Source organism: Silene latifolia, chromosome 2 (assembly GCF_048544455.1).
Source record: "Silene latifolia isolate original U9 population chromosome 2, ASM4854445v1, whole genome shotgun sequence".
Lineage (NCBI taxonomy): Eukaryota > Viridiplantae > Streptophyta > Magnoliopsida > Caryophyllales > Caryophyllaceae > Silene > Silene latifolia.
In genome coordinates this window covers 4,212,236-4,228,068 of record NC_133527.1, presented here as the reverse complement: position 1 = coordinate 4,228,068, position 15,833 = coordinate 4,212,236, and the positions used below count along the sequence as shown (strand labels likewise).

Here is a 15,833-nt window from a genome sequence, read left to right as displayed (position 1 = left end):
TGCTGATAGATACTATTCAAATTTCATTTAAGGTTGGATATCCGTTTTATCAAATCATATTCGAATTGAATTTCTAATAACTAGATATTTTGCTCAACTCCAATCTCTAGACCCTAGCTACAACGAGAAAAGGACACAACACAAAAACAAACATCCTTGTATGAAGAGAATCAAGAGATGTGAGAAATGTTTATATATACACAATATATTTCTTTTTTTCCAAGGGATAAAATTGTCCATTTTACTAATTTCGTCGACAAAAATGGGGCAATTAAGTCGACGACGAATAGTAACCCCAATGTAATAACGATTGTAGCACAAGACGGTCCACAAAACCGTCCGATAACGCAAAGACAGAAGCCCAAAAAAAAGTCCAAGTAAACCAATCATAAAAATCACACTTTATCTCATCAACCTTCACTTAGAAACCCTAACCTCATCTCACTACTCGAGCTCTACTGTACTCACCTCAAATCTCCCATGGCGGCATCCATGGAATCACAAGCCACAATAAAAACACCCATTTTCAAAGATATCCGTCGATATTACTGCCAATTTTGCGGTATCTGCCGTTCCAAAAAAACCCAAATCACCACTCATATTCTCTCTGAACACCCGGTATTTTTTTTTTCTTAATTTCCCTAATTTTGTTATTATTAATTTATTTCTTTAGCTGATTTGATTACATGGGTTTTGCTAAATATTTAATGGGTATTGATTGGATTTTAATTTTAATGATTATAAGATGAGATGAACAACATGAATGCAAGTTTTTCACTATTGAAGATAAATTAATTAATTTGTGTTTTTGCTGACCTGATTTTAGGGGTTTTGTTTAATTTTGATAAATATTTAATGGGTATTTGTTGGATTTGGATTTGAATGATTATAGGAGGAGATGAAGAAGATTGATGAAATGGGGGAAAATGGAGGTGAAGGGCAAAAGGGTAATAACACATGTGAAGAATGTGGTGCTAGTTTCAAGAAACCTGCTCATTTGAAGCAACACATGCTTTCTCACTCTTTTGAGGTAATTGTTTTCATCTGTGACTCTTAGTTTGCAGCTTAAATGTGTTCTCTTTTCGCTACGTAATGATGTGTTTGGTGAAAATTACTATGAAGTTGTGTGCTGTTAGTGAGATTTTCTGTTTGTTGTAAGAATTACTAAGAAAGATTAACTTGAGATTTTGAGTTTTCAATGATTTGGTAATTGTTAATTCGCGGCATTAAAGCTGATATTTGCCCGGTTGAGGTAGAATAATGAGATTTGAAGCACCAAGGTGCTGTCTCTTTTAGAATGCGGTTAGTGGTAATTGTGTATTGTGGTAGTATAGTTCATCAGCAAAAAAATCTTGAAAGGAGGAAATAAGAACTTTGCAATGATGTTTGCCACAAGTAGCTGTAGAACGTTGAGCGAGGGCCGAGGGGTGTAGGGGAGCTGGGATGTAATGTTGATCTTGATGCCAAAAGAAATTAAATGATTGTTTGTATGACATTTTGTTTGATGAAGTTTGTATGCCATTTTCGGTTGACTTGCAATGCTGGATTGGTTGACTAATAATAATGTTGCAGATTCCAAAGTTCGGAAGTGTGTGAAGCATTGGATCCCAATGAGAGAACTCCAAAATGCGAAGGGGCTTATAAATTACTTACTCTTGACCGGACTAGTATCAGGGTGGGGGACCTCCTGAGAAGCTCCGGGTCAAGTGAAAGCCTCTTTCACGCACTATGTTGAGGTTTGATAGTCACTTCATTTTTCTATCATGGTTGAGCTTTCTTCACATTCGATTTTTAACACACCTTAGAATACTGCGGTTTTCTTAAACTTGGGTTTCTTGATTGCAGAGGCCTTTTGCTTGCCCAGTAGATGACTGTAATGCTAGTTACAGAAGAAAAGACCACTTGAATCGGCATCTTATACAGCATGAAGGAAAGCTGTTTAAATGCCCCATGGACAACTGTAATAAGGAATTTTCTGTTCACGGGAATATTAGTCGACACCTAAAGAAATATCATGAAGGAAAGTGTGATCCAAGTGATACCCCGGAAGAACAAAAGAAACATGTATGTCAGAAATCTGGGTGTGGGAAGGAGTTCAAGTATGCGTCTCAGCTGCAGAAACACGAGGAGTCCCATGGTAAGTGTCGTTCTCTGCCTGGAATTTTGTGGCTACTCATACTATAGGACGATCCCTACTAAGTGAGGCCAACACAATATCTTTTGCTAGTGTTCCTACATTTGATTTTAGGGTAAAATGTGTTGGTCTTATGTTTTGTGAACTCTGCTCTCACAGTCGAATGCTCGGAAGCATATTGTGCCGATCCAAGTTGTATGAAAGCCTTTGCGAACCGTGAGTGCCTCCAAGAACATATGAGATCTTGCCACCAATATATAATCTGTGAAGTCTGTGGGTCAAAACATCTGAGGAAGAATTACAAACGGCACCTACAATCTCACGATGATGATGGCTCAAGTGAAGTTTTGAACTGCAATTTTGAGGGTTGTGATCATTCATTTACCACCGTAAGTTTTATACCAGAAATTTTACGGCTCTAAATTTTCTTGTCTTTATATGGCATTGAGTTTAGCAGCCATCATTCCTAAATGCTTGACTTGTCTTATGCAGAGCTCGAATCTACGACAGCACGTGAAGGCAGTGCATCTGAATCTTAAACCTTTTGCTTGTAGTGTCTCGGGTTGTAGCATGAGATTTGCCTTCAAGCACGTGAGAGATAAACATGAGAAATCCGGTCGCCATGTTTATGTTCCGGTAATTACCCCCCCTTTATTGATAGTTTGATATAGCAAAACTACTTTAGTAAGCCTGTTTTACACTATAAAATGGCACGTTAATTAGGATTTTTCTATGCTTTAGGGAGACTTGGAGGAGTTCGATGAGCAGTGGAGGTCAAAACCTCACGGTGGGCAGAAAAGGAAGCGACCCACGGTGGATATGCTTATGCGTAAAAGGATTACTCCACCTAATGAATGTGACGGTGTTCTAAATCACAGTACCGAATATCTGTCTTGGTTGCTATCTGCAGATGATTGATATTCGACAAACACCAATAGGCAGGGTTGACGGAATTTTGGATCATTATTTGTAGCCGTGTTGTAAAGGATAGAGGTGATATAGTTAACGGAGGCTTAGAAGAAAATAGTTTATAGTCTTCTAGATACGAATTCCGAACACCATGTGTATATTTTGGCTACTTTATTATTCCAGCATGGCTGTTCATTGTTGCAGGGTTAATGTAAATGAAATCTGTTTCACGTTTATGAAAATGAGCTTAAGTATGCATGTTGCCCTTTGTTCCTTCCGTAACTTTAACTCGATTTTTTTGGCAGCATAACATAAGTTTAAAATGCAGAAAAATTGTTGCTTTGGCTTCGTTTACACCCGAAAAAAATCACAAATGATTCAAACATTGAATTACTCACTTTTTGGTAAAAATGTCGTGTAAAAAATTAATAAATATGAGTTCAACAAACGAGTCCTTCAAATCTCACTGTTTTGATTTATAAGACTGTATACGGAAAAATTAATGACGCAGATAAGTCGGATCACTGATGGGATGAATACTAGGATGGCTGTAAGCCTGTAATATCATTATAAGATTAAAGGCAACAGACGGAGATGGCGTATCTGAAAGCGATATAATAAATACTAGGATGTGCTTTTTACAGAAATTCAGAGGGCATGGAACCTGGACTTGCTAAAATATTTGAGCATACAGACGAGACTATTTTCACAAACCAAAAGAAATAAATCATTCTATACCCGCTTTGACATAGTTGGCCGGATTGATGACATTGATCACTTCACCGTGAATGTGACATTTGCGGTAAATAACCCCAGTACACAGACTTCACTTCAACTGAAAGACGGGAGTTTATTATTCAATCCAAGACCTATAACAGAAAAAAGATGAGGATTAGGAGAAATCCCATGCTACTTTACACATTAAACAGTCGCTCCGTAAACAGTCGTGCCGTAAGAAGAAAAATTCGGATAGATGATAGGGTTTGAACCCCAACTCCCAACTTCAGGATGAAGCTTCTAAACTCTACAAGTTTGAACCTTTATAGAATAAAATTGTGTCATAAAAAATGATTATGGGTAGTCCAACGAACTGAAGCCTATATAACAAAGGCATAATTCAAGAACTTCATCACCTTTAAATTTTGGTTCTCTAAAACTGTGTGTATACACAAAACTCAGCAATTACTCGCTTAATCCCTTGTGCAAATTCTTAAATTTCTATTTCCCAGGACCCATTTTTATCTTCACTCTCTCATGATCAAGGGCAAATGAAAAGTGGAAAAGTAACAGCAAACTGAGTTGTGAAAAGAATGAAATTCATAAATAAAATAATTCAGAGGGGAAAAAAAATCTATTCTTAGAGAGAAGAATAGTACTCGTACTATTTAGTATTTTCCTCTCCTTCGTACAAGTGCGAGTAAAAACTACTAGAGCTTACCATAGTTTGCTCTATAGATATTTGATCAATACGAATGCAACAAGGACGAGAATCACTATCAATATAACCACCAGGATCGAGCAACAGCAACCACCTTTGGTTTTTCTGTTGAGAGCGCCCAAACTTCTTTGAATACGCTGTTTCAGATACCCACCGAGGATTAGTACAGCAACAATGACATCACTTTAATGCATCAAAGCTACCCCACCCAATAGGGGGTAAAAGGGTTGAATGTACTCAGGCTAACACAAAGACATGATACCATGATGAAATTTGCCAACTGCTATTTCACAATATAGGAAGCACATACAATTTTTAAGAAAATCATATTCCAAATTATCCATTGGAGTTAAGAACCCCCATAGGATTAGTATGAAAAGAAATAAAGAACCCTACAGAAAAAGGAAAACAAAGAAAAAATTACTGAAGAAGGCGGAAATGATGAGCAAAAAGAACAGACCCCTCAGGAAAGATGACGAATTAGACTAGAGCATGCAGCATAATCGTTTCTCATCCTTATGTGATGGGTTTCATTATCTGGGAGGATATTATGACCTTAAATATGAGGTCACCACAAACAAAGGTCTTTAAACTACACCCACTACTGACTACGATAATTTTAACCTAATTGAGTATCTTAAAGATTCTATCATTTTACTCCTTGTTCTCATGCAACTCAAACTAGCAATCATATAAAACTTATTAGCAGAACTAAATTAAGTCATGATGCAGGTAATCAAGCATACAAGCTCCAAGATCATCATTGGAAGCAGAGAGGAACTACATAAAATCAAGCATACAAGCTTCATGTTCACCATTTTCTACTATACTGCTCTAAGCTTACAAATACTCTAATGTAAAATTCCAGATTGATAAGAGTATTTTTCAAGCATTAAAAAGCTCCACAGGGCCAACATTTGCTCATTATGACTGCTTTTATGCATTCTCGTAGTTAATTATTTTCATGCATGGCTCCTTTAACATGATTCAAAAAATTCACTTCTACAAGTTAGCGACTTTTCAACTAAAAGCAAACTGAAACACCGTGACACTTCTTAAGTTTTACTAACAAATATGCCAAAGCTAAACGGGTAACAGCGCAAGGGAGAAAGAAACCTGTAAACGGGAACCTGTCGCCTCCAGATGGTCATCCAAGCCATTCTACAAAAAAATTAAGAAAATAAAATCTTGAAGTCAAAGAGATGTTTCACAAAATTACAGATTGGTAAGCAATCTGCATATTTAGTAACCATAAAATATGCCATCCAAAATAATACTGGCATTTTACTAGTTGAAGAAGGAGCTGAGTGAAAGTGATGCAATACCAGGAGCCTGGTGTGCAGGTCGAGCTCTTCATTGACCGCCAATGCAATATGTTTTGTACTTACGACTGTAATCTCTAATTTCTCAAGGTCGTCGTCTTGCTCTGAATAGGAACAACCACAAAATTCAAATTTCTCAAGGTCGCCAATGCAATAACAGTGTAACAATATGAACAACCACAAAATTCAAATACAAAGGCACAGGTTACATGTCCATACCTCTCATAACCTGTCGCTGAAAACCTACAAGACCATTATTGTCCATGTTAGATGCTCTCTTCATTACATCATCTGATTTTGTATCAGGGCCAAGCAAACGATCCCTGTTTGCCGAACTGTATGAATTGAGAGTGTTTGCCATTTGGTTGACTTTGGTATTCAAATTCGCCATCATGTCATTACGTTTATTCATCTCCTTTCCGGACCTGCATTAACATGATGATAATCAGCACAATATGCTTCTGCATTAGATACATTCATCAACAAACGCAACTATTTTACACACAACATGAGCATATTCTAACATGTCACTTATCGGAACTTATAAGAAAATACTAAGAACTCGTAGAATCATGTGAACAATATCACAGACAGTACTAACAAAGAAGAAAAACAAATATCAACCGATTATTACAAATCACCTCTTTCAGATTTCTCGAGAGCCAACAACTACATAGAAAAAAATTACCCCAGTGCCTCGAACTTTCAATTCTCAAAGGCTCTTGTTTATGATAAGGTAAGGGTGACAAGTGTACAAAACCGTCTTCCCCTACCATTGTTGAAAACATAAACAGACTGTTTTGAATGCCCATAATGAACATTGCTACAAGAATTACATTGATTAAGTGCTACTTCACAACATAAAAAGTACACACAGTTTGGTGAACCATTCTGCTTCATTTCATCATATTCTGAAGCCCAAGAGTGATGGAACTTTGTCTCAATATATAAAGTTAACAGCAAAAAAAAAAAAAAAAAAGGATCAACTCGTTTGAACTTATATTGGATGAGAAACTAAATAAAAGGAACACCAAAGTAAACATGTAAACAGATTCAGCAACACACTGTGCTTTGCAGTAACAGCACGAGAAGAAAAGCGTCTTGTTTACGTACAAAACAAAGCTGAACCTGCAGTCATAACTTAGGTAGAGTTAACATTGATACTTACAAAGTTTGCCTGGTTGGTAGCTCCGCTAAAAATTTCCCCAGGCTGTCAAGTTTGTTATTTATTATGCTGATCTTTCTACGAGTAGCTGAAAAATGACGTTGTGTTTGTGGTCCTGTTGGGGGCAAAGTACTCGCCTCAGACACCATGCTATTTATCTCATCAGCCAGCTTTGATGCGTCATTATAATCCCGCATCCATTTCTCAGCAGGGGAAGTCATTTCTGCTGAAAGTATTCGAAAAATCCCAAACACAAACGCGTATAAGCATTAACAATTGTACTAGGTACTCAAAGGTAACAATTCCATGAGCTATGAAAACATCTCTTAATTGCTATAAGCATTTGAGTACGATGTAAACAAAACAAAACAAAGCGACAAAGACCATTACATTGAGGCTTCAAAGCAAGTACTTCAAACAAAGATACAATGATCATGAAACAGCAAACGGTGGCGGATTCAGGATTCAAAGTTACCAAGGCTAATACATATATCCGGAAATTTCAAGGAGCTATTAGCAATACAATAGGGTAACTTGGGATAAAAAAAAGTCGAATTTTTTTTACAAAAAAACTCATAATCTTCATTGATTAATGATTAAACTACCCTCCCTCAGTTCCGCTACTGGACGCAAATTAACCATGAGCTGTGATTTCTAAACAAGAACTTTATTAAAACAACAATAATTATTGTATAAGACCGTCTTACACGAAAACACTCATTTATCGATAGTAATTAACTAATACGTGAGTGTTTAACCAATAAAAAACCCGTCTCACACTATAAGACGATCTTATTCTATAATTCGCAATTTCGCATCATTAGAAACTACATGATCATATAGCATTAATGAATCATAATTATGATTATGATTTCTAAACAACTACAATAATTGAAGCAACAATAATTCAGTACAAACCCTAAATCAATTCTTCAAATTAACACAAACAAAAAGCAGAATTTGAACAATGATTTTTAACCATATGAATTCAAAATCAATAAAACTAGCAAATTATGCAGGAATTATAATAGTGAATTATCTTACCTGTAATTGAGGATTGAATTAGGGTTGAACGATTTTGAATAATTGAATCAAAAAATTGAAAGGGGGAAAAGTAAAGCAAGAGAGAGAAGGTGGAAGGTTCGGAAGCAATTTGATGTTCGTTGTCTTGATGCGTGTTACTCGTATTAATTATTGTGTATTTGTATGCTTGATGAAATTCCTCCTACTAATTAATTTAGGATAAAATTTTGGATGAGAGAAGGTTTTTTAATAATATTAATAATTGATGGAGTTCTATTTCTATTCTACACCACTACAGGTCTATACCTACCCCAATTCAAAATTCTGTTTTCTAGTTGGATGATGAGTTATATTAGTACACAAATTCGAAATAATGGAAGATTTTAGTTTTAATACGGTGATTATTTATGGATTTGAACTTAATTTGACGTGTTGAATTCCATTAAATAATTATGCCCTATCATGAACTATGTTTTTTTTAGGGGCTATCATGAATATTTAATTATCAAGGTGGTTGAATTATCTTTCGGAAATTTTCCATGGTACCCTCAAACTTTGGCAGATTACACATGGTACCCCTCCTTTTAACTTTCTACATATGGTACCCTGTGTTTACGTTTTTCTTTCCCAGAATGCCATTTGCCAAACTTCCGTCATCACTCCGTTACTCCTTTGACTAATGACCCCTTTTTTTTGTTATTTAATACACTAATACTACATAGATCCTTGTTTTATACAATAAATTAACATTAATATCTTAATCCCCAAACTATCATTATCATCATCTTCTTCAAAATCACTCTAGAAAAGCCTCCTCTTACACCCACCACCATACCATTCAACATCATCATCTTCATAACCGCCGCCACCATGCCGACGCCACGCCACCACACAGCCACCACCATGCTGACGTCGCCAAATCAATCCGCAACCCACCAATGTCGCCTCTCTCCTCTTTCCCTTCCCTCTCATTCCACACTCCTTCCACCCGACAACACCGTGACCACCATGTCGTAACCACCAAAATCGACATACGTCGCACTACCACCGCACAACCTTCACCACTGCACACTCTTTCCGCATTTCTTCTTCCTCTTATCCTTTCTTCCACCACCTGTCATCGACACTCCCGCAGTTCAAGCAACCACTCGTCGGCGCAACTCGTCGTCTCTAACTGAATATCGCCACCACTCGACGATGACCGACATTCCTTTATTAAAAAAAAAAAAAAACAGATCTAATGATTGTTGGTAGTTGGAGGAGGCAAGGTGGTTGACGGTGAGGCTGGTGGAGAAAGGGCGGCTGGTGATGTCGCCGCCTTTCACTTTTTTTTTGGTGAATTTTTTTTTTTAGATTTGATTTTTTTTTTTGAGTGGTGGTCGTTGTTGTTGTTGTGTGAGGTTGTGGTGTTGTTATTGTTGGCGGTTGGTGGTGGTTTTTGTTGGTGTGGGCAGTGGTTATCAAAGATGATCATTGGTTGATATGATGGTGGGTAAAAGTGGAGGTTTTTGGGGTGATTTTAGAGAAGATGATGATAATGGGTGGTTTGGGTATTTAGATATTAAAGTTAGTTGTATAAAATAAGGTTTATGTATTATTAGTGTATTAAATAACCAAAAAAAAGGGTAATTAGTTAGGGGAGTAACGGAGTGATGACGGAAGTTTGGAAATGGGCATTCTGGGAAAGAAAAACGTAAACACAGGGGTAACATATGTAGAAAGTTAAAAGAAGGGGTACCATGTGTAATCTGCCAAAGTTCGAGGGTACCATGGGAAAAAACCGATTATCTTTTGAGCAAGTTGAAACATTTGATGTATGACAATTATGAATAATGAATCGTCGGTGAGTCTAGTGGAATTCCAGGGTAACCTCAAAGCCTCCTAAGGAGGAATTGCGAGGTCCTGGGTTCGATTCCCTAGATGAACACTTTCCTGGGGACCTGACGCCCGGAGAGGGAATAATCCCCGCGGGAAAGAACTCACATGGTACAGGCGCCTAGCAGGGTGGGGTCCTGTATCCGGGGAGGATCCAACCTCCTCGTCATCAAAAAAAAAAAAAAAAAAAAAAAAAAGAATAATGAATCGTCGGTCAATAATTGTGCTTTCAATTTAGATAAGTTATACTCGTAGTTATATGTGTATTGACATACAGTCATATTAGATTGGGGTCATAATATTTTAGAAAAAAATTTGTATTCTTTGGGAAGACCGTACTTCTTACACCTAAGTTATTATAATATTTTTTTTTTATGGATTACAAGTGTAAGGAGTACGGTTATCTTGGAGGACACAAGAATTTTTCAATATTTTAATAGACGGCATAGGATAATAGGGAACATTCCTCCTAAACATTTTCTGATAAAATTACCATCAATTAAAAAGTTATCATCAATTTATTTTTTTCTTTTAAAGTTAAGACTGTCTTAAGGGACACTAACTGCATCTAGGGCTGGCCATCGGTCCGGACCGGTCAGAACGGACCGAAACCGGAATCCAAAAAAATTACGGATCGGAGACCGGATCGGACCGGAATTTTTTATATACCCCCTTTTCAAATTCCGGTCCAAATAACCATACCGGAATGGACCGAAAATTCCGGTCCAAGACCACTCCGGATCGGAAACCGGAATCTTAAAAATGTTGGACTGGGACCGGACCGAAATTTTTAATTCCGGTTCGGTAGATTTCGGTCCGGACTGGTCCATTTTCCCGGTTCGGACCGGATTATGCCCACTGATAAGTGCATATTTTATATACTTTCATCCCCTATATTAGCTTCATTTTATTTGTTATTTAGCACTTATCATAGTGTCATGAGCTAATATTTGTTGTTCTAGTGTATTTGCTTGTCTTAACATGTTTTTGTAGGAATCTAAGCATTTAGAGGCTTTTTCCTATCATTTTATACACTAAGTTCATTAAGCTAAACAAGACCAAGTGTTGGACTAAGCATGGAGCATTGGATTGGGTTTTGCATGAAGAAATTGGTGGATTGAAGTGAGAATTGCAAATGTTGTCAACAATCAAAGTCAAAGCCCAAATGTTCAAGTCCAAGTCAAGGTGGAAATCATAAGATTCTAACAAGCTTAGGATGCTCATTTACATGCTCAATGAAAGATTTATGAAGCATTAACCGGGTGCATTAAGGAGCATTTATCGCAAACATTGGATTCCTTAAGAAATTAAGAGGAGAATTAAGCGAATTAACCGAGAGACACACGACCCCGATCGGGGCCATGCAACCCCGATCGGGGCCATAGACATCTTCAATGTTTACGTTTTGCTTTCCTCTCCTATAAATAGGAGAGGTACTCCGAGGCTTTGGGGATCTCTTCTTCACGTCTCATTTTAGTTCTTCATAGCCTTAAGCAATATAATCTCTCAATAGTTTTCATATTAGTTTACAAATTAGTTAATCTTGTAGTTCTAAAACATTTGGTTATTATTACATTTCAAGCATTTGGTTCTACTTTGTTTCTTCCATACAAGTTATTTCTATTAAGGTATTTCTACTTCTATTTTGCATTTTACATTGTTATTTAGTTTATTATTAATCTCATTTCATTAGCATAATTTCCTCCACATGTTAAATCAATTAGTTTAAATAAATCATACAACCATGTTTAGCATTTCTTACAATATAGTTTGCAATTTACATTTTAGTATGAGTAGCTAAATTTTCCTAGTCTAAGGGCTAGGGGAGCCATGCATAAATCAAGTATATAACATGATTAAATAGATTAATAATAATATTGTTCATATTGCTTCTATCACATGCTTGTGCCACAATGTTTAATCCTTGTTTAGGGCCCTATTCAATTGATTAAGTTTGTTTATTCGTTCTATAAGTCGAGAGGCACGGAATTGAATTAGACTAAGCATGTATAGTAGGACGACCTAGTCATGGACGAGAGTTTCTCTAGGACCCGGTCTATGGTTGATGCTAATATCGTAAGATGGGTATCTTTAAGCCTAAGCAATTGACAATGTTGTTAGTACCAAGTTTATCATGATAATATATTTACCCTTGCATGTGTGACCCGAACCCCTTAGACTCCCTTTTATCATATAATTTTACATCATAATTCTTATTAATCATCAAACAACCAAACCAAACCAAATCGTAATCGACCTTGATAAAAATCTACCCATAGCAATTCACGAAGTAATTCCCGTTTCCTTGTGTTCGACCCCTATTGCTACATTAACTTGTTGTTTAGGGAATTTATCTTTGCATAGGTACGCGATAAGCCTATCAAATTTTGGCGCCGTTGCCGGGGAAACGGTTTTATTGCATTGTGAATTGTTGATTTCTATCTTGTTTTGCTTTGTCTTGAGGAACACTTGTTCCTTGAGACCGTTACTTATCATTTTCCAAGGAATTGTTGTCTTATGCCCAGGTCCTCTCGTAGTGGAGAATTGCTTTCACCGGATTCCGAACCCGAGAGAACATTTAGGAGAAGACGACGATTTTGGAAGGAAGTGAAAGAAGCCACTTCACCCATCCAAGTTGAAAGTGCTAGAAAGTCTTACTTAGACGATCTAGAGGTTCTTGAAGAGGAGGAGGTTTCTTGTTCATCATCTCCACCACCATCACCATCTACTACCAAAAAGATGGTGAAACTTTCCGATCATTCAAAGCCCACCGCGGCCATGCTTCCGGCCGGAATCACAACCACTCAAATCACCGCGCCGGACTTCGAGATCAAACCGGCTTTCATTAGCCTTGTGGAGAGGAAGCAATTTGGAGGAAGTCCTTTGGAGGATCCTAATTTGCATGTTCAAAATTTTTGTGACTATTGCTCCATGATTCGGCAAACGGGCGTCACCCAAGCCCAAATAAGGGAAATACTTTTCCCTTTCTCTTTGAAAGACAAGGCCAAACTATGGATCAATAGCCTTGACCGCACCACCTTGGGAATCACCAATTGGGAGACATTGGCTCTTGCTTTTTACCAAAAGTTTTTTCCACCGGAGAAAACTCAAACCTTGAGGAGCCAAATCACCGGATTCCGTCAACAAGCTCTTGAGAGCTTATATGAGGCTTGGGAGAGGTACAAAGAGCTTCAAAGGCAATGCCCACATCATGGGCTAGATGAATGGTTTCTAGCAATAACATTCTACAATGGATGTTGTGCCGAGTCCCGAAGGATTCTTGATTCCGCCAACAATGGGCGGTTTGATCAAATTGACACCGATCTTGCTCATTCCACGATCGAATCTATGGCGATCCATGATGCCCAATATGTCAATTCCCGAGTTGTGCCATCCAAAGGTAAAGAAGAATCCTCTAACAATTCTGTTTTGTTAGCTCAAATTGCTTTGCTCCAACAACAAATAGCGGAAAGGGATGCTAGAGATTCCATTCAACAAGTCAATGCCATGTCCTCAACAAGCCAAATCATTGTTTGTGACGGTTGTGGAGGTGCGGGTCATTATGCCGCTCATTGCCGAGCTCCCATTGAAGAGGTAAATGCTTTTCAAGCTTTAAGACAAAGTTCATATCCACCGGGTACATTTTCCAACACTTATAACCCGAACACAAAATTCCATCCGAACTTGTCTTACACTAGCAACAATGTGCTTAACCCTCAACCCCCACCACAACAAAATGCCTATGTTCCTCAACAACAAAAGTATATCCCTCCACCGGGTTATCAAAATCAACAAAGGCCCCCACAAAACAATTACCAACAAAATCCACCACAAAATGGCCAACAAAACAATCAAGGAGGTGGTAAGCTAGAGGGCATGATAGTCCAAATGCAAAGGGAATTGTTGGCTCAAATTCAAAAGAACGATCAAGCTCATAGTGCCGCGGTCAAGTTGTTGGAACAACAAGTGGCTCAACTAGCCGCTTCTAATTCTCAAAGGAAGAATGGTCAATTACCTCCCCAAGGTGAGCAACCACATGAAACCGTTAATTCTATTTCCTTGAGAAGTGGTGCTAGCTATGATGGGCCATCCATGACTTTGGATGATGAGGTGGTTGTCAAAAAGGCTAAGCTTGGGGGAAATGACAAAAAGAAGGCTAGTGAAGAGCCTATTGTTAAAGATTGTGTGCCATTTCCTCATCGATTGTTGTTGCTTAAGAGGAAGAGCAAGCTTGATGCCAAAGATGTTGGGTCTTCTATGCCAAAAGAAAGTGATGAGGTGGTTATTGAAAAAATCTCTCCTAATGCTAAGGAGAGTGATGCCGTTCCAACAAAGGTGAGTGTTCCCATTGAGAAAGAGATAGTGAAAGATGTGGAGGATGCTCCTCCAAAAGAAGTTGTTCAAGTACCATTTCCCCATCTTCTAGCTAAGCACAAGGAGGAAGGTAAGTTTGCTAAATTTTTGGAAGTTTGTAAGAATTTGCAAGTCACCATCCCATTTATGGAATTGATTACCCAAGTCCCTTCTTATGCAAAGTTTATGAAGGAGATTATCTCAAAGAAGCGATCCTTCAATGAGGTTGAGACCATTGCTTTCACCGAAGAGTGTCGTGCACTCTTACAAAACGAGTCTCCCCCGAAACTTAAGGACCCCGGTAGCTATTCTATTCCTTGCACTATAGGCAAATATACCATTGATAAGGCCCTTTGCGACCTAGGTGCTAGTGTAAGCGTCATGCCCTATTCCCTTTGTGAAAAACTTAACATGGGTGCTTTAAAATGCACAAGTATTACATTGCAAATGGCGGACCGTTCTTTAAAGCAACCTCTAGGTGTCTTAGAAGATGTTCCCGTCAAAGTTGGTAAGTTTTTCATACCCGTAGACTTCCTCATACTTGACATGGCCGAGGATTCACAAACCCCAATTATATTGGGTAGGCCATTTTTACGCACCGCGGGTGCGTTAATTGATGTGAAAAATGGGAGGTTAACGTTGGAAGTGGGTGATGACCGGGTTTCCTTTAGCAAAAACAACACTATTAGAAGCCCAATGTTACAAGAGTCTTGTTATTTACTTAGCACTGTGGACTCTTCTTATGCCTCTACTACGCTTGGATCCTCACTAACGGATCCGTTGGAGGACGATATGGGTGTTGTTTGCTTTGTAGGTGACGATGCTAAGGGCACTATTGCTAAGAGTGCCAAGAAGAAGAAAGGGAAATTTTATTTGAAGAATTTCAAATGGTTGAGAAATGCAAAGATAGCTATGAAATGGAGCTTGGTTGGTGGCAAGCTCAATGACAAAACTTGAATCAAATAGCTTCTTACGTCGTGCGGGACGTTAAACCAGCGCTTCTTGGGAGGCAACCCAAGCTTTTTATTTGTTTTTATTTATTTTCTGCAATTTATTGTTTTTCGTAGATTAGTAATAAAATACTCGACTTAACGATGTTTCTTTTTGTGATTTTAGGTGAGAATGAAGGAAGGAGAAATTGGATTGCATGTGGCACGCTTCCCCATGTAACAACCCCGTTCGGGGACGTGGTTTCCGAGAAACGAGAAGGAATTAAAACAAACGCGGAAAAAATCAAAAAAGCCAAAGAGGAGGTCAACCCCGATCGGGGTTGGGTGGCCCCGATCGGGGTCGTGGTTCTGTGACTTTCTGGCCTTTGTTCTGTACGGGTAAAAAAAAAAAAAAAAAAAAAAAAAAGATAGATTTCTTTCTATCATTCAAAGCAAACCCGATGGTACCTCTCCTCCTTTCTTCTATCATATTTCCTCATTCTCTTCACCTCAATCACAAGGAAACATTTTCATCCCCCGAATTCATGCTAGCTTGGGGGAGATTAGCTAGTCGAGTAAGTTTTTAATTGCTTTGCATTTTAGTTTAGATCTTGCATCCCATTAAACATAACCTCTAGTCCTTCCTGTTTTGTGCTTTGAGCCATTTTCATGGTTTGATTGGGTG

The 15,833-nt window shown here is 38.1% G+C and overlaps 2 protein-coding genes and 1 non-coding gene across 5 annotated transcripts; 1 reads left to right on the top strand and 2 right to left on the bottom strand.

The window, feature by feature from the left end:
• Nucleotides 1–409: 409 nt before the first annotated feature.
• Nucleotides 410–3,294, top strand: LOC141642052 (transcription factor IIIA-like). The gene is made up of 6 exons (XM_074450715.1): nt 410–618; nt 893–1,030; nt 1,846–2,137; nt 2,294–2,523; nt 2,627–2,770; nt 2,876–3,294. Exons 1-6 carry the CDS (start codon nt 481–483, stop codon nt 3,050–3,052), a joined length of 1,119 nt encoding a protein of 372 aa, XP_074306816.1. The 5' UTR covers nt 410–480; the 3' UTR covers nt 3,053–3,294.
• Nucleotides 3,295–3,638: 344 nt separating this feature from the next.
• On the bottom strand, nt 3,639–8,342 carry LOC141642056 (syntaxin-51-like). Of its 3 annotated transcripts, none has more exons than XM_074450720.1 (7): nt 8,013–8,342; nt 6,972–7,194; nt 6,023–6,228; nt 5,807–5,907; nt 5,598–5,642; nt 4,482–4,618; nt 3,639–3,912 (listed from the first exon to the last, which is right to left on the bottom strand). In XM_074450720.1, the coding sequence occupies exons 2-6, from the start codon at nt 7,187–7,189 to the stop codon at nt 4,493–4,495; spliced, it is 696 nt and encodes a 231-aa protein (XP_074306821.1). In that variant the 5' UTR covers nt 7,190–7,194; nt 8,013–8,342; the 3' UTR covers nt 3,639–3,912; nt 4,482–4,492. The 3 variants fall into 3 exon arrangements, with proteins under 3 accessions (XP_074306821.1, XP_074306822.1, XP_074306823.1); XM_074450721.1 differs by having other exon boundaries at nt 6,972–7,191; nt 8,013–8,288; XM_074450722.1 differs by lacking the exon at nt 4,482–4,618 and having other exon boundaries at nt 3,687–3,912; nt 8,013–8,174.
• Nucleotides 8,343–12,976: 4,634 nt separating this feature from the next.
• Nucleotides 12,977–13,084, bottom strand: LOC141644598 (small nucleolar RNA R71). The gene has a single exon (XR_012544211.1). It is a non-coding gene; the product is annotated as a small nucleolar RNA R71 (small nucleolar RNA).
• Between the last annotated feature and the right edge of the window lie 2,749 nt (nt 13,085–15,833).